A 17314-nucleotide genomic window follows, 5' to 3' on the forward strand; every position below is an offset into this window, starting at 1 on the left:
CCGCTGTCATAGTTGCTGTGGTGCCATTTAGAGGCGAGCTGAGTCGCTGTTCGAGAACGGCGGCTCTGCCCACCATACCTCTGCACAAAACCTTCATAACGGCACACGATCGGCTGGACCCCACCACCAACGGGCTGACCCCTCCTTTTGTGGACCGCCAGACACACGACAAGCCTTCGCACGGCCAACCTGTGGCGCTTGTTGCAAGCGCCTCGAAAAACCATCGTCTCGTCGCCAGGTGCGACGCGTCGAGCTTCGTATACACAAACAACCGACTTCGCGCCATCACCTGACCTAAATAGGTGAAGGCGAGTCTCACCACAGGGTCTGCGTCATATACCCCAGACCTCGGGACCCGCTTCACGACGCCGCCAGAGCAGGCCTCGCGTTTCGAGACCCTGAAAATCTGCACTCTCGTCACTGGTGGCAGCTTAGCCGTAACTCTTTGTCATGGTGTCTCGTCGTCCATATCGTGTCAGCACCTGGCCGGACGCATCCGACATGATGTGCAGTAAGAGCTTCATCATGGTGGACACTCTGTGTGAAGAAAAACTCTGCCCATGATTCTCAAGACACATCGCGGGACATGTTTCGGGCCCGAGGGTCACTCACCATGAAAACCCAGACAGCTCCTGGAGCTCCTTGAAGCGTTCACCAGTATCAGCCATCTCGGAAATTCAATCCCTTGCGTCGCGTGCATCCCGTTCTCGGCCAGCACGTTGCACATCAGACCCTCTTTCGTGTGACAAAGGATTCACTTATAGTTACTATAGTAATGTACCTCGAGGGTTCGGCGTCCAACAAGAAGCACGGGTTTCACATCGATGCATGCGGCGCCTTCGCTTGCGGCCTGGCGTTTTCGGAAGGTGCGATTCCTGAGACAACGCGGGACGCTGTGACATGCGCTTTCCCTTTCAGCCTGTGACTGCGGGGACATCCGGTGAGCATCCGCATCGTCAGATTCAGATTACCACCACAAAGAAGGGTATATTTAAATCTGCAACGCGGTTTCGTCTTCCCGCGGGGTACATCCTCATGATTTTCCAAACACACCCTCGCGCATATCGTCCGTTGCCAATCTTTGCGATTCATCCCTCCGCATGACGGTGTGGTTTTGCCCGGCGCCTTTCGCATTTGCAACACTGTTGCCATGGCGATGCATGGGGTCAGACGCGCCTCATGTGTACCCAGCCGGTCCCTCTTTGCACAACTCTATTCGTATCTTCCGAATACCCTCAAGAGTCAGTAAATTATGAGCATCCGAGCAAACTTTTCAAAATGTGCAAAAGGGGGTGGAGTTTGTGGCAGAGGCACCGACCATGCAATCTGCGATATCGATAGGAAAACCTCACCGCCTGCTCCTTTTCTTAGTGAACACGGTAGACAGTAACCTCACAGAGCAAGATTGGGATATTTAATGACTGGTAAGCCCGCTTCATTCTTACAACAGGCAACTCGCGTTGCACGTCCTTCGTTGTTGCGGACCTTGATCATGTGATCTGTGTTGAGAGATTGCATCGTGACATCGTCGACAGACTGAAGAGGCTCGGGAGCGGAAATAACCTTGGACCGATCTTTGAGAACACGTTCCTCGCACCCTGGGATGTCGAAACTTTGCTTAGGTGGTGTTCTAGTGGAGAGATTGCCTCCGATGTCATCTTGAGGAAGTACGGGTGTGCTCATCAGGGTCGTCAATTCCATCCTAGGATGCCGAAAGCTTGCTAAATCGAGAGATTGCATCGTCTGTCATTTCGAGGAACTACAGAACTGGTCATCAGGGTCTTTGAGATCACGCCTCTCCCGCCCTGCGATGCTCAAAGTTTATTTAGATGGTGTTCTAGTCGAGAGATTGCATCGTGAGTCGAATTGAAGAAGCTCGGAAGCGGCTGTCAGGGTCCAGGAGATCACGTCACTCCCATTCTGGAATGCCGAAAGTTTGCTTAGGTGGTCTAGTTGAGAAATTGCATCGTATGGCAATTTGAAGAAGCTCGGAAGCGCACGTAAGGGTCCATGAGATCACGTCACTCCCACCTTTGGAAGCCGAAAGTTTACTTGAATGATGTTCTAGATGCCGCGAGAGAAAGGATCAGAGCCTTGATGCGACCCGTGGAGTCAAGTTGACATGTCACCCCCACGAACGAAGCAACCAGACACCCAGCAAGACAGCGGTACAAATTAAACCATATTGCGCACGATGGTTACAATCTCCCGAGCATATATTTGGGGTAGAAGAACCTCTCGAATTAAACATCTACGGTTACATCGCGCTTCGATACACGTCTAATCCTCCCCGTTATCATGGTTGCTTAAAATATGCCTCATACCCAGGCCATCCCTTGCCCTGTCTTCCTGCTCGACCACACTCAACGGCAATCCCTTACCAATACCGCACAACACAAAAGCCGCCCACTTCCACCTGAACGGGTTGATCGCGATCGTGAACAAGAACCAGTAGATGAGCTCCGAGTACGTGAAGAAGTCGAAAGCGCCACCGGGAGCCTTGGTCTTGATGAACCGCGTCATGTCGATCCAGCGCTTCATCCACCAGGTACGCGGTCGAGCGAGAGGGTCGACGAGGTACATGAGTAGGAAGCGCGTGTAGATGCCGATGTGGTAGTTACCGACCGTTCCGATGGCGTTGACGTAGGTGCAGTTGTTTGCGCAGATGGAAGGGTGTTCTGGTGGGAAGACCTGGAGGTACCAGTTCGGTGGTTCGTATGGCTCGTTGAAGACCTCGTCTGGGAGGAAGCCTAGGCTTGGACGCTTGTAACCTGTCGCCATGATGACGATGTCGGCTTCGATCAGTTTCTCGGAACCGGGTCCATTCTTGGGGACGCCTCGGGCGCGTTTGTTGAACTTGATGCCGGTGCCAGATTCATCGTAGCCCAAGATATCGCCACGTAGCCATGATGCTTCACCTGAGCGAATGAGGTCAAGGACTGAGTCGTTTACCATTGGTGTCTCAGTGAAAAGACCCTTTCCGCTGTTGGATGCTGGTGAGATGTCGTAGAGATCGCGGTAGAAGAAGAGACGGAGGATATACTCCGGAATCCAACTGAAGATGGTCTCCATCCCGAATATGTTGAAAGCGAGAAGACTGTCGATGAATGGGTTTCTCGGAATAATCCATTTCTCGGATCGAGCCAGTACGTTGGCGTGTTCTGCTTCTGCGCTGGCGACAAATTCTAGGGCTTCGACGGCTGAGGCCCCACCGCCTATGATGGCGACCTTCTTTCCTTTCGCGACTTTACCGTCGAGTTGGGAACTGTGCCAGATTTCGCCCTTGAAGTGCTCTTGACCGGGAAGCGTTGGCATCTTAGGGTCACCACAGGTGCCAATCGCAGCAATGACGCCATCGAATCGTCCGTGAGAGGGGTCGTTGATGATCCATCGTCCGTGAGGATCTTTGTACACCTTTTCAACACGCATATTGAACTCCGTCTTACTCTCAAGACCATATCGCTCCCAAAGGGACCTGATTTGTGATACAATCTGCTGGCGATCCGGATATCCTTTGCTCCAATGCACCGAAGGGTGGAATCGGTACATGAGCGAGTGGATTTGCAGACCAGACGTGTTGTTCACCCGGCTCCAAATTCCACCGAGATTCTTTTTGGATCCGGCTTCAAAGATGCGACAATCGAAGCCATGGCCGACAATGTGCGATGCAGCGGATACGCCTGTTAGGCCCGCCCCGATGACTGCGATCTTAGGTCGTACGAGGTTTGCATGCGGTGGCGGCGGTGCTGGCGAGAGCACAAAGTCGAGCACATATTGTATGACTTCGTAGATGAAGAGAATGGGGTGAGTGAGGAAGTATTTGATGTAGCTCATAAAGTAGCCCATCGTGACGGATGAATTTCTCTCGTTGGGAGAGAATGGAGATGGAGAGACGGAGACGAGAAGATGGCTGCGGCATCTTGATATGCATGACCTTGATCCATCTTACGTGACGTTCAGCTTTTCACACGGAGCCTTGCGGAAACGTGCAGTTTCCGATGTTGTGTTTCGCATATTACGACTTGTGATGTCACGGTGGGCCCGTTGCATTGTCCTGCAGGTGACATGTGAAAGCCATTCGGGCTGCAACGTTGCTTTTGACAACACTGAGCCATCGTTGGGCTGGCTTGATTCCGCCTGCTGGCAAGACGGGTAGTTGAAAGTATCCATAAATTATTGAAAGTTAATCTTCCCACGTTTACTGCTTCCAGTAGTATCCTAGCAGCCAAAGTCGACCCAAGCTGATGAAACGAATGAGAGACCTCGTCCGGATCGTCGACAGGGATGGGGCGGATAGCGAGGTCTGGAGCTAGGACCTGACGCTAATGCGAAAGCGGGCAGCTACTTCTATTTGCGCTCCACCCTCTAGCTCAATCCTTCCTCAACCACCAACGGTGGCTTTTGTAGCCATGTCGTTCTTCCGGGGTCAACCCGATGTAGAGACGCGCTTATGCACGGCAGTTAACGTTGCGATACAAGCCGGAGATCCGCATCAATTGCAGTCCATCGTACTGCTGGAGCCAGGCGAAGGCAATGTTTTCCCGCCAGACCATCAAGAGCTCATCCAGTCCTTGCAGCAGAATTACCCTGCAAACAACGAACAGTCTGAGAAACGTCTCGAGGATCTTGTCAGGCGAGTCGTCACTGAGACTGCAGAGTCTGAGGATGAGGAGGGTAGACCTATTCAGTCTTGGGGTTCGCTGGTCACCTTCCTTGTCGGATGGATGACCTTTCTCCGAGACATGGACGCAGAGAATCTTGTGTTGATTTTCGAGCTGATGACAGATCTCCAGTCGTATGTTGATGGAAGTAGCCATCAAATTACTTCATGCTAACGCGACGCCAGACGAGCAAATAGCGCTTTGCAGCATCCAACCAAGGGCATTCTGATGCTTCCTACCATCATGTATTATGCCAAGGTATTCGCAAGAGTAGCGATTGGATTAGAGAAGAGACCGGACTTGACGATGCATCTCATCACCACCGACGCGGACGAGGACGGCCAAAGCGAGTCATTGCCAGAGCGGGCAGCGAATATCGTGCGACAGGCTTTCATCATATGTCTCAACGATCGCAACACTGTACCCGGAGGTATCAAGGACGGTAAGCCTGACGGGAAGAAGGTTGGAATCTACAAGATGGCAAACATATGTTTGAAGACCCTCTTCCAGGCCGACAAGCTGGGGAGCTGCGAGACCATCTTCAACAACATATCGAACTCCTCACCACCATTACACATCTACCCGGCTGCGGAGCGCATTACCTTCCTTTACTACCTCGGGCGGTACCACTTCAGCAACACCAACTTCTACGGAGCTCAGCTTGTTCTGGAGCTAGCATACAGAGGTTGCCACGGGCAGTGTCCAAAGCAACGCCGCTTAATCGCAGTCTGCCTTGTCGCTGCCAACATACTCCTCGGTCGTTTCCCAAACGAACTCATCTACAACGACCCTGCATGCGTGGGCTTCCGGGAAGTGTTCGAACCGCTTTGTCGTGCGATTCGCAGGGGAGACCTTGAAACATTCCGTCGGATAACAAATCTGGACCTTTCCCATCCAAGTGCGGAGTTTATGATCAAGTACCGTATTTTCTACCCAATCGGCAACTATTGCGAGCCCCTCGTATGGTGGTCACTTCTCCGCAAGGTATTCATCCTTACTGGAAGCATAGGGGAAGCATCAAAATCGGCTGCTTTGCTCGACCTCAACGCAGCCGTCCTTGTATTCCGCTTCTTAGAGGCGCGCTCGCTCATCAAAAACGCCGCAATGGCCGCGCAAGACCGTGGCCCCGGCCGTCGCAACTTTGGTCACATCTATCAGGATCATGCATCAACAAGCAAATCGACATACATCGACCCGGACTTTATCGGCATGGAAGGAGTGCAGCCGTACACCCACGAGTATGATTTACTGGAGCTGGAGTGTATATGCGGCAGTCTCATCACCCAAGGTTATCTGAATGCGTATATTGCGCAGGCGAAGCAGAAACTGGCCATCCAAGGTGTGAAGACGGGTAACCTGAGCGCTGGATTCATCAACCCGTGGGAAGTCAACAAGGAGAGAAATAAGGACGAGGTGCTTGGATGGAAGAAAGAAGCTGGAGGCGATGGAGGACAGGTTGTCAGGCTGTCGTCCGCGGCACCGGCTGGGATGTAGAGGATGGTTGCGCACGATACCCTGATACTGAGATTGGATAGGAATATATGCCAGTAAGACTCCATACGTTGCTTGCGATGCTAATTAAACCCAAAAGATGACCCGCGAACTCCCTCAACGCCGACGCGCTTGTATCGTTTGCGTGGCACCCCATACCTCAAACCGGCACACCGTTGTTGTCCATCCGTCTTCCAACATCCGAGCCTCAGCACATGATAACGACCGTATTGTTCTGACCTCTTTTGCTGCGAGCCTTCCTTCCTCGTCGTGTTCTAGGATGACCTGCCGTGGCATCGTTGGTACCTGAGTTCAGTCAATACGGTAATGAAGAGACTAGGTTAGCAAAGACACTATTAGAGTCTTTTCTCCATAGCTTCGTACCTCGGCGTCTGGCCAGCCAAGCTCTAAACAGCAGACCAACGCAAGGGATGAGCACGACGAGCAGAACGCTGAATAACCCGAAGAGCGCTTCCTTGGTCCAGTAAGGGTCTGTGATGGACGCATGGGGAGTTGGCTGTGCGGGTGGAGTATCTAGCAGCAGATATTCGTGAGTGAGCCTTGAATCGACGTGAACCAATAGACATACCTCGTAGAACTTTAGTCGCTATGGGCGTTGCCCTCGACAAATATTGTACTGGCATGACTTGGAATGGATATAGGACAAGTAATCGCGATGGCTAACAAAACCGCGGAAATTAATGTATGAAGCTGTGATAATGGTGTTGAATCAGTTCAAATGATATCAGCTCGGGGGGAACGCTAAATAGAGCTGGGTTCCATAGATGAAGACGCTTCGCTACTTACGAAGGGAAGTCTCACCGAGGAACTTCCCACCGCTTATCACGTGATTACCTCACGGGTACACACCTAGTTTCTCCTTTCTCAGTAGTTGGAACCTTAGCTTTAACAATACAAATCTGAATACACGCATATGTCTCGCACCGCCTCCTTAGGGCTCGAGGCTCGACCTGTCAGAACGTTTTGTTCGGACTGGTTTGATTTCCCCATCGGCCATGCGGTCCAAGCTTCGCAACCGCTTAGCCAAGTACAACTCCGCTGTTGTACGTTTATAAGTCTTTTTTCTTTCTCCACGCCATCTACATATATACGAAGTCTCCTCACACAATGAACTTGTGATTCCAGTGTAACTTTTTTTGGTGTCTGCCCAGGTGCACTAGAGCTGCTACCGCGGAAAGCTGGTATCCAGAGCTGCGTTCGCGCCTTCGGCACACCTCAGCAAACTTGGAAGCACCTTCCCACCACCGCAACTCACAGCGATAACAACATTTGCTACGCTGCAGCGCAGACGTATCTCACCTGCGAAATCAGTGCTCATCGCCAACCGTATCCTTGAAGCCGCGGTCGAACGCCTTAGCCTGTGAGCAAGCACCGGCGTCTAGGCCATAACTCCCTTCTAATTGTCATCAATCCACCGTTCTCTCACATCCCTAACCCGTAGAAGAAAGCGCACCATGGAATACAACACAACAGAGGAGGAACGGGACTTGAATCACCTGCCGTTTCCCAAACCGATCCCCGTCGAGCACTTCAATGACCCCGCTGTCATCAATAGGAGCCCCGACGATGAGCTGCCAAGTTGCGGGGGACATGGCACTTTAGAGATTCTACAAGTGGCAAAGCTACTAGATGGAGCTGGCATTACCTGTTGTCTCGTTGGTATTTCCGCTCTGATCTACTACGGCGCCGGAAGGGTACGCAGGGTAAGCTCAAAGTGACGCCCCGTTCTCTAGATGGTCTCAATACTTGTATTGCTGACCTGAACTACTAGGACTGGGAGGTGTGCGTACCCACAGAACAGCTTGAAGAAGCGTCTGCACTTCTGGGCTCAGCCGCCACTTACGAAACCTATGCGCCGCGCCCACCCGCCCCGCGGTCGCTACTGCACACTTTCCCCCGGTTCAAGGTCGTAAACAAAGCACTGTGCTTCACATTGATCCCCTCGGAAGACGCGCACATCGAATGCGTATCCCCCAATATTGAGCGTAGCCACATGGGTCTCCCGTACCCGATACTAGAAGTATTCGCACAAAGTCTTCTCGACACCAACGACATGGTTGCACTCACAGACCTCATAGATGGCATGAATCTGACCGAACAATGGGGTTTAGAGCATTTGAACCTTGACGCCGAAAATGATTTAGCGTGGGTATGGCGAAAGAACGACAAGATCCGGGCTTCGGTTCCACTTGACTTCACCTCGTGTCTCCTGGAAATTCCAAACAAACCGATCAATCTGAAAGAGTCCTGGAATGACGTTGTCCAAACCAAGCAGCGTCGTATTGGCGCGGAATTGGCCGAAGGATATTGGGCCACGCGGTTTTGTGGTGTAGCATCCCCGGATCCAAGGTCTACGGAGAGAGACTACGTATAAGGCGCGGACGCAGGCGTAGTAAAAACGCAGAGATCTCTAGGATAGCTCGGAGCATTACAATCGTCTATGTCTCAACAAATTCCGTTTGATGATTGAGAAATAGCAAGTCTGGACGTGATTTGGAGTTTGTCAACATCAAATACCCGACCACCATTCCACGATCGCCGAAACTATTGTGATCTGGTTTACCGTCGTCTCATCGAACTCAAATGACCAAGAATTGAAGACAAAGTTTCGTCGTTTTTGGCTAAACTTCTGTTCAGCTACGACACTGGTGGACAAGGACGCGGTTCGCCGCGGCGCAGTTAAGCGCTGCTGTGCCATTCAGTTGCACTTAGCGCGCTATGATCATGAAACACACGCTCAAGGCACACACTCCTTTCACAACGAAACAGTTCGCGCCAGGATTCGCGATGGTCAAATTCGCGCGCGCTTTCAATTCTGAGGTCCTCTTATCTGTTGGTGACTTGAACTGCTCATAAAGAGGAACAAATGTTGTCTCACATTCTCAGACTGGCTACTGGCAACTCTTCGTCTTCCAGTCACATATACGTTACTGTGTATAATATCTACCTAGGTATATTACAATACTCGCTTTTCGTCTCATCTTCTCAGTCGAACTTTTTATCTTCGGGATGTCTCGTTCCCGGGCAACTCAACAACAACCGGGAACGTATAGTCCTGAACAACAGCATGCCTTGGTGGCTGCGGCAAATCGTGCTGTTACCTCTCAATTATTCGCTGCAGCAGACCTCATGTCTCGGGTATTCCAAGTCAACGCCGTCCCCTACGCCTTTATGGGCGGATTTGCGCTGAAGCTTCGAGGAAGCATTCGCGATACCCAAGACGTTGACGTGGCTGTCGGATGTACGATGCAACGAGCCATCGATGTGCTTTCCGTGCAAGCCAGGTGAGCAACTCAACATGCCATTAATCTGTCCAGCGACGAACTGAGGTCATAGAGTCCGTCGTCCTGCTGGCCCTACGTCCGGCGTGATGAGAATTTTCGTTCTGGTCGGCGGCCCCTTGGATCCTGGTGTTCCAGAACTCTGGGTTGCCGTAGATATAATCCTTGGAGGCAAGCGTCACTCTTTGTTTTTCTCGCGGCTGACTATGATGGACAAATCGATAACTTCTGCGACAGGCTCTCTCGGCGCCCCTACCGACATTCAAAGCAACTCGGAGATCGTGACCTACAACACAGACCTCGGATCAAAGCAGCTTCCTCTCATTGACATAGTGAGCGCAATGGCTAGCAAGCTGAATGCATATCATTTTAGACAAGAACGAAAAGACTACGAAGACATCTGGTTCCTTATAAGGACGTACTCTGAACAAGTTTTTGCAATCAGAGCACGACTAGACGCAACGCACTGCCAGTATTTTGTTGCATCTCTTGCGGAGAGGGAATCAGAGGAGGCTATTCGAAGTATTAAGTCTATTCTGAATGTAGCTTAGGGATCGAGGTCGGAGTACGAGAAGTAACGCACACTCGTTCGAATTCAGGCTTGCGGCACCGTAATCGCGCGATGAAGACTGGAAGAGTATGTTTGTCGGGCCAAAGAACCGAAGAAGATCAACTCTACAAGGTCCATTTCGTATGATCTATCTTACACCACCGCTTGTTGTCCGTCTATTGCCCGACGTTAGTGAAGCGCAGGTACTTCTTGACCTCTCTAACATCGCCAAACTTCTTCCTGGCATCCTCAGTGCTGACGCTGGGTGGCACGATGACGTCTTGGCCCTTCTGCCAGTCAATGGGTGTAGCGATGCCCTTCTTGTCTCCTGTCTGCAGGCTGTCGATAACTCTCAGTACCTCCGCAGTGTTCCTGCCCGTGCTTGCGGGGTATGACATTGTGAGGCGGATCTTCTTCGCTGGGTCGATGATGAAAACCGAACGGATCGTGAAGGCAATGCCGCCGTTCTTCTGGAGCGCATCGAGGTCGTCTTGCGAGATCATATCGTAGAGGAAAGCGACGTGGCGGTTGGCATCGGCGATGATGGGAAACTGCACGGTGGTGTTGGAGGTCTCGTTGATGTCGGCAATCCACTGGTCGTGGGAGCTCAAGTCGTTGGCGCTCTATAGCAAGGTCAGTAGGCCAATCTTGATCTGTCAATGAGCCGATAGACACGTACCAAGCCAATCATCTGGACGCCGCGCGCATCGAATTCATCCTTGAGCTTCGCAAAGGCCCCAAGCTCAGTCGTGCACACAGGTGTGAAGTCGGCAGGGTGGCTGAAGAGGATAGTCCACTTGTTGTCCAAGAACTTGTGGAAGTCCTACTTGAAGTCAGCATGCGTTGCGCAGCATTCATCGGAGAAGCTTACCATGTCGCCATGGGTGGTCTTCGCCTGGAAGTTAGGCGCTGCGCGTAGTCAGTACCGTTGATCTGAGATATACTCCAAACACTACATACCAATGGATCCCAGCCTCAGTCGTGGCTGCTCAGCTGGAAGCGCGATCCCGCGACGGAGTAGCGGGGCAGCAGGACGCTGTACCCGCAGGGCAGGACGCGCCGAAGCGCGAAGAGCTCGAGAAGCTGCACGAGGGAAGAATGAAGCCATTGTGAGGTTTTCAGAATACGATCAGGTATCTGAGATGTGTTCTGGAGCTTTGGAGGGTGGCTCGCGGCGGCAACGTCGATTAGTAAAACGGGGACTTTTCGACATGGCGTCATGTCGAATCAAAAAGCCCCGCCGGTCCGAAATCGGCCGTCTCTACCTCTTCGTGCAGTAATAATTCCAACACCGCTGAGGCATTCTGTCGGACATCCATCGCAAGCATCCGGAGTTGTACGTATTGATGTTGCGCGCGGACAGCAGCAACGACCCTGCCACGCGTGTGCCACGCGACGGTATCCAACATGACGTCAGCGTGCGTGCATTAGCACCAGCGAAGCCACCGACCATATCTCACACCTTTCCATCGACTTTCCCATCCTTGATGGTTATGTCCAACTCATCTTCTGAAACCAGCATGATTGGAACAGTGAAACCCTTCCACAAACGGGCGGGAACCCTGTCGCCTTCTCCCTCTTCCTTCTCCAGCTCACCACACCACCATGTGCAACCCTTTGGACGCATCCGAACTATATATCGGCCATCCTCAAGGCTTCGGAGCGTGCGTCCAATATCGAATAAACTGACTAATGGGATTCCAGGTTTCAAAGTGACCAACTCATCCATCTTGGCTCTCAGGTCGGTTTTCGCATGCCGCAATTGGCAGATGCTGGTCTGTTGCCTGTGCATCATTTTACCAGTCGCGGCATTGACGATGAGAAAACTTGATGTGGGCAGACGATTCAGCTCTGACTGATCAATGACCCTGCGGCGACCGTCGAGGGTATTCGTTTCGGTAGCTGAAGGACCCCATGGGACGAGGAACTTCTGCTGGCCCCGTGACTGTACGGTCACAGTCTCGGAGCCACTATTAACGACAGTGATTTCCAACGATATATCATTGACGAGACACATGCTCGTCACTAGTCGCGGTGGAAACTTTAGGTCATCGACGACCTTGAAAGCTGCATTACCGTGGCGCCAGCTGTTGACTAGTCTCACTTCCTCGCCATCTCCGTCGCTGTCGGCAAAATCCTCTTGGTTACTGTATGTCCATTTCTTGACTCCAAGGTCGCGACTTGCGAGTCTTATTTTGTATCTCTTTCCCGGCTTCAAAACTGACGCTAACACGCCCTGGAGATCAATAGCGCATAGATATACCGTGATATCATGTCTCCAGCTCTTTGTTCGATGAACCCGGGACGGAACTGAAATGCAACCTCGATTGTTCGCATCAACCTCTCCAAGCGAGCTTACATCCACTTCAACCCATTGCCTAGCTTCCCCGGGGCGTTCTTCATGCAGGGTTAACAGGCCATGCGCTATGGCGTAAGGCACATCGAAGACTGAACCGACTGTGTCAATAAGTATTGATCGAGGGTCTGTATCAGACTTTTCTAACCGACAAAGACCAAACACTACACTGAATGGTAGCTTCCCTGATGTGTCGAAGACGTTGTAGCGGCTGTGGAGCTGAACGTGAATCGGGAATTTGGTCATTGCGGTTCGTACGTGAGAAGAACAGAAGAACCTGTGGATACACCGGGAAATAAGAGTGAAGGGCTTTCTTGAAGATGAATCACCTTGCAGGTTTCATTCGCGTTCCTATAGGTCTTGAGCATAAGCACGAGATAAACACTCGTTGTTGCCTGCCGTCGCAGACATGCCACGCGAGTGCCCCACTCCGAATCTCGAACATGACGTCATCCCGCGTTGACAAAGCCCGAGCTCCTCATGAAACTTGGTCGCATGTGGCTGGGGATGAGGGCCACGCGCATCGAGAGAAACAAGAAATGAAAAGCCGTTGAAGACCCGTCCCGCATATTGAAGACCATTGTGTTCGCCCTCAATCCGTCTTCGGCAGCGCCTGCCTAGCTACACTCGCTTCCACATCGCTCAACATGTCCATAACGTCCTTCGACAACAAGCCCGGAACAGGCGGCTTCCTGAAATTCAACTCCGGTCCGCCGCGCATATATCTCACATGCGCTCTGCCAGCACCGGAGAAAGCACTGCTATCCTGGCGCGAAGAGGGCTACGACGCGCAATACCTGCCCTACGACCCCAACACGCAAAATCAAACAGCCTACATCCGGTCCCTCAAAGAACTATCCATAAATTTGAACCTGGGCGAGAACTACGCGATTATAGCCTATGGCGACGCAGCGAGCGTTGTCTTGAAAACAGCACAGAAGCCGTTGGCGAAATGCTGCGCTATCATAGCGTTTTACCCAAGTGTGTTGCCGAGCCCTAAGACCATGTACCCGAACTCGCATCAGCTGCAGGTCCATATAGCGGGACTCAGCCAGTCTAGCCCAAGACCAGATATGTGCGAGTGGAAGCTGTATCGGTACGAGAAGTGTGCCACGGGATTTGCGGATCCATCTTCGCGAGCGTATTCGGAGGTAGAAGCGAACCTGGCATGGACAAGAGCGCTAGCATGTATACGGAAAGGATTTGGGAAGAACGTGGATCTTGAACCTATTGCGCTGAGCCACTGGAATGCGAGGTTTGAGGACGACGATCCAGATCGCGCGAGTATGAGTGTGGTGAAGAACATGACGCAGGATAGCCCGCATGTTACGATCTTGCCGACTATGCAGGGAGGTGTGGGAAGGAAGAAGCTTGCGGAGTTTTACGGAGAGTTCTTTGTGCCTAGCCTGGTGGAAGACTTCTCTATACGGTTGGTCTCGAGGACTATGGGTGTCAATCGTATAGTGGACGAGATGGTCGTGTCTTTTACGCATTCGGACGAGGTCGACTGGGTGCTGCCAGGTGTGCCGCCGACGAACAAGCGAGTGGAGATACCCATGGTCAGTATCGTGGCGGTAAGAGGAGACAAGCTGGTTTCAGAGCATATGTATTGGGATCAAGCATCTGTTCTTGTGCAGGTCGGCTTGCTGGATCCTAGGATGGTTCCGAAGAAGTTGAAGAATGATGGATTGAAGGCGATGCCTGTCGTAGGGGCGGAGGCAGCAAAGCAGTTGGTTGAACCGCAACAGAACCGATACAATAAGCTGTTGCAGATGCACGGTCTCATGGATGGGTTGAACGGTAACTGAAGAATGTCGCATCTTTCCAGCGCGGTGTTTTGGAGTAATGCTTGGAAGAATCGCTTCACCGAGCCTAGGGGCTTTGCTGTAGCTGTTTGCTCAAATCTCCAATACTATCCATTATCGAAGTTCACCTTCAAGTCAATTCTGGGATTGTCTATTCTCAACCGACGAAACTGCATGTCGGCAGCTTGTACTCGTTGAGTACCCAGTACTTCCGCCTCACACCCTCCCATTCACCTTTCTCATCCAGATTCGGTACAGGGACCGTTTCCCATTCTGTGTCGAAACCAGCCTCGAAGAGATCGAATTCAACGATCTTGTTGTAAACATCGTAAACAATCTGGCGATCTGCTCCCATGCCGTTGAAGAAGCCAAATTTGCCTCCCTCGCCATCGGAACCACCAGCAGGATCGAGGAGCCCGATGACATGTTCGGTGAAGAACTCGCGTAGTGCTTTGTATTCTTCGGCGAAGGTGTCAAAGTAGATTGCGTCGAACAGCTCGCCCTTTTCGACAAGACCTGGTACAATGTCCTGCCAGCGTCCCTCGTGGATGACGACTCCCGGCTTCTCATGCCATCCCTGCTCTTTCATGCGCTTGATGACATCTGGATGCGCCTCAATGATGTGGTGAGCTTTTGGCTTTTTCTCCTGCAAGATACCATCGATGATGCCCATGCCATGACCAACGTTCAGAACGCGAAGCCCTTCTGTCGGCACCAATAATTCGGCCGATCTGCGCATGAGTGTTGTCTCCCACTCCATCATGACTCCGTTTGAGGAATCGTCCAGTAATCGGTCGCGGTCGAATGTGAGCTTGGAAGAGAGATAATTTGGGTTCTCGGTTGATTCATCGCCTTGCGCTTCTTCCTGACTGATGTCCACTACCTCGACGCCTTCAGCCACCTCTTCAACCTCATCTTCCTCCTCGTCTTCTTCATCTTCCTCCTCGTCTTCTTCATCTTCCTCCTCGTCTTCTTCATCTTCCTCCTCGTCTTCTTCATCTGAATCATCGTCTCCAAGAAGCTGGTATTGCTCCATGCGACTCAGCAGCATTTCTGCGCGCACGCCTGCGTCGACACAGAGCTCGTATAGTTCCTTTAGGCCCAATCGATGCGCGATGCATCCCGGTGTCTCGCCATTTGAATCCAAGTCGTTCCATATCGCACCGTTCTCGAACAGGAATTTGATGGTCTTTACAGCGCTGTCCATTTCGTTCTTCGTATCCTCGGCCCCATCCGCTGCTTCCCCATTTGTGTCTCCGTTGACTCGTTTTGCGTCATCTTCGTCGGGCTCACAGGCAGCGATTGCGGCGTGCAGAGGCGTAAAACCAGTCTCGGAATCTTGAACGTTTGCGGAAGAGTTGCGCAGAAGGTTGCGGAGGGAGGCGGTGTCGTGGTTTGCAGCGGCGAGCAATATGCTCTGCGTCTGGAGATCAGTCTGAGTATCGAATTCCGGGTCGTCCATGATTATTTCAGTAGTGTTGGTGTTGCGTTCGCAAAGTATTCGGAGGGGCAGTTGAGGGGGCCTAGAAATTTATTGAGGCGCGAGTCATGCAGGGTCCAGCTCGTGGATGTCGCGGTGTCAGTGTAATCCTCTCAAGGTCACAGCAAGACTGAACTACACGAGCACACCAACATAATCTTGCAGCATAGACTCAAACTCAGATACCCCATTTTCAGTTAATTGAGTCACTCACTCCGAGCGAACAGCGCTACTCAATCCTTTACAACTCATCGATAACACTTGAATCCAACATTTTCTCCAACTCCTCCCTCGGAGTGATCGTCCGGTTGTCCTGCTTCGCTAGATACCCATCCTCTTCCACCAAAAAGTCTATCATCCCATCATCCCACCGTCCACTCCAATTATGGTGCTTCCAAACAGCCTCCACAACCTCCACATCTGCATCAACAGTCTTAGCCACATATTCAAACACGTTCTTCTCATTCGGCGAATTCGTGAATACGTCCCGTGTCTTGTCAAGCGCCCTCACAAACTCTACAATGTCCTTGCGCCTCGAGGAATTTTCGAGAGCCTCCGTAGTAGAGAACAGCGCGTAGACTTCTCGGTAGATTGATGCATTTTGGAAGATGATCGCGTCATCCCCCAAAGCCCTAGCGCCAAGCTCAACAGAAGTTTCCCAAATACCGAACGCATCCAGGCTTCCGTTGTTGAGAAGGTACGGGATAGTATCGTTTGCACACGGCGTCTTCATGCACCACCACGCATTAACCCCTTCGTACTCATGATCCTGCACACCAACACTACTCATCATATTGTGTACGAACACTTCCGCACTCGAGCCCAGAAAACTGCCAATCCTCTTGCCCTTCAGATCTTCAAGTTTGTTGATACCCTTCCTTCTATCGGCGACGAGGCGGTACGAAACCTCGCAGATGACGTATATGAGGCGGATGTTACGGTGTTCGACATATTGTCTGATACTTGGTGTTTCGGCGTTGGCGCTGAGGTCGACGCTTTGGTTGGAAAGGATGTCGGGGACACCGCCTGATATGAGAATTGCAGGCGTACTGCCGTTGTAGAAGTTCTCGATGGCGTAGGGCTGAGGCGTCCGCTCTATCCAAAGGGGGTAGGATGCGATTGTAAGCCCGGCAACATGGTGAAGCTGGATGATAACAACGGCGATTAAAAGGAACGACAACATCATGCTTCGTGTGAGCGATGAGCTATCTGATTGTGACAATGAAAGGCAATCTTCGAAACTCGAGCTTATATGTGTCTACTTGCGTCCCGGTTGCTGCAAGAACTCTGTTACGCCGGGTCAATACGAAGTCTTGGAATTCTGCATGCAATTACAGCATCCCGATCGATGACGTCGAAGCAGGGATCAGTGCATTGGAGTGGTTACCCATATAGGATTATTGCAGGGTACATCGCCCCATCTTGGCATTCTACACATAGGCTGTCAAATTGGGGCGTAAAAGAGACGCACGATACTCAAAGCGACGCGGAACAGTTTTGAAGATCTGCTGCATACCACGGTTAGACTGTCGGTAATAAGCCTGCTACTAGAACGCGTTCTAGCAGATGCAGCAAGAACGTACAATGAGACAGAGAACACGTCAGAGGAAACAAAAAAGACATAAAAGCATTCCATGTCTAATTGGGTCGCTGATGAGATAGAATTCAG

The 17314-nt window shown here is 51.6% G+C and overlaps 7 protein-coding genes across 7 annotated transcripts; 3 read left to right on the forward strand and 4 right to left on the reverse strand.

Annotated features, from left to right (window-relative positions):
* Positions 1-2280: 2280 nt before the first annotated feature.
* J4E87_001106 (uncharacterized protein) lies at positions 2281-3846 on the reverse strand (the record flags this gene model as incomplete). The annotated part of the gene is made up of 1 exon (XM_049372755.1): positions 2281-3846. The coding sequence occupies one exon, from the start codon at positions 3844-3846 to the stop codon at positions 2281-2283; it is 1566 nt and encodes a 521-aa protein (XP_049237413.1).
* Positions 3847-4409: 563 nt separating this feature from the next.
* On the forward strand, positions 4410-6155 carry J4E87_001107 (uncharacterized protein; the record flags this gene model as incomplete). The annotated part of the gene is made up of 2 exons (XM_049372756.1): positions 4410-4795; positions 4847-6155. The coding sequence occupies 2 exons, from the start codon at positions 4410-4412 to the stop codon at positions 6153-6155; spliced, it is 1695 nt and encodes a 564-aa protein (XP_049237414.1).
* Positions 6156-7627: 1472 nt separating this feature from the next.
* Positions 7628-8547, forward strand: J4E87_001108 (uncharacterized protein; the record flags this gene model as incomplete). Its single annotated transcript, XM_049372757.1, has 2 exons — positions 7628-7876; positions 7945-8547. The coding sequence occupies 2 exons, from the start codon at positions 7628-7630 to the stop codon at positions 8545-8547; spliced, it is 852 nt and encodes a 283-aa protein (XP_049237415.1).
* Positions 8548-10180: 1633 nt separating this feature from the next.
* Positions 10181-12021, reverse strand: J4E87_001109 (uncharacterized protein; the record flags this gene model as incomplete). The annotated part of the gene is made up of 5 exons (XM_049372758.1): positions 10181-10627; positions 10684-10827; positions 10876-10913; positions 10965-10989; positions 11467-12021. 5 exons carry the CDS (start codon positions 12019-12021, stop codon positions 10181-10183), a joined length of 1209 nt encoding a protein of 402 aa, XP_049237416.1.
* A 986-nt stretch (positions 12022-13007) lies between these two features.
* On the forward strand, positions 13008-14168 carry J4E87_001110 (uncharacterized protein; the record flags this gene model as incomplete). The annotated part of the gene is made up of 1 exon (XM_049372759.1): positions 13008-14168. The coding sequence occupies one exon, from the start codon at positions 13008-13010 to the stop codon at positions 14166-14168; it is 1161 nt and encodes a 386-aa protein (XP_049237417.1).
* Positions 14169-14322: 154 nt separating this feature from the next.
* On the reverse strand, positions 14323-15836 carry J4E87_001111 (uncharacterized protein; the record flags this gene model as incomplete). Its single annotated transcript, XM_049372760.1, has 2 exons — positions 14323-15688; positions 15832-15836. The coding sequence occupies 2 exons, from the start codon at positions 15834-15836 to the stop codon at positions 14323-14325; spliced, it is 1371 nt and encodes a 456-aa protein (XP_049237418.1).
* Positions 15837-15886: 50 nt separating this feature from the next.
* On the reverse strand, positions 15887-16831 carry J4E87_001112 (uncharacterized protein; the record flags this gene model as incomplete). The annotated part of the gene is made up of 1 exon (XM_049372761.1): positions 15887-16831. One exon carries the CDS (start codon positions 16829-16831, stop codon positions 15887-15889), a length of 945 nt encoding a protein of 314 aa, XP_049237419.1.
* Positions 16832-17314: the final 483 nt, after the last annotated feature.

Source organism: Alternaria ethzedia, assembly GCF_023757985.1.
Source record: "Alternaria ethzedia strain BMP 0044 chromosome Unknown scaffold_2, whole genome shotgun sequence".
NCBI lineage: Eukaryota > Fungi > Ascomycota > Dothideomycetes > Pleosporales > Pleosporaceae > Alternaria > Alternaria ethzedia.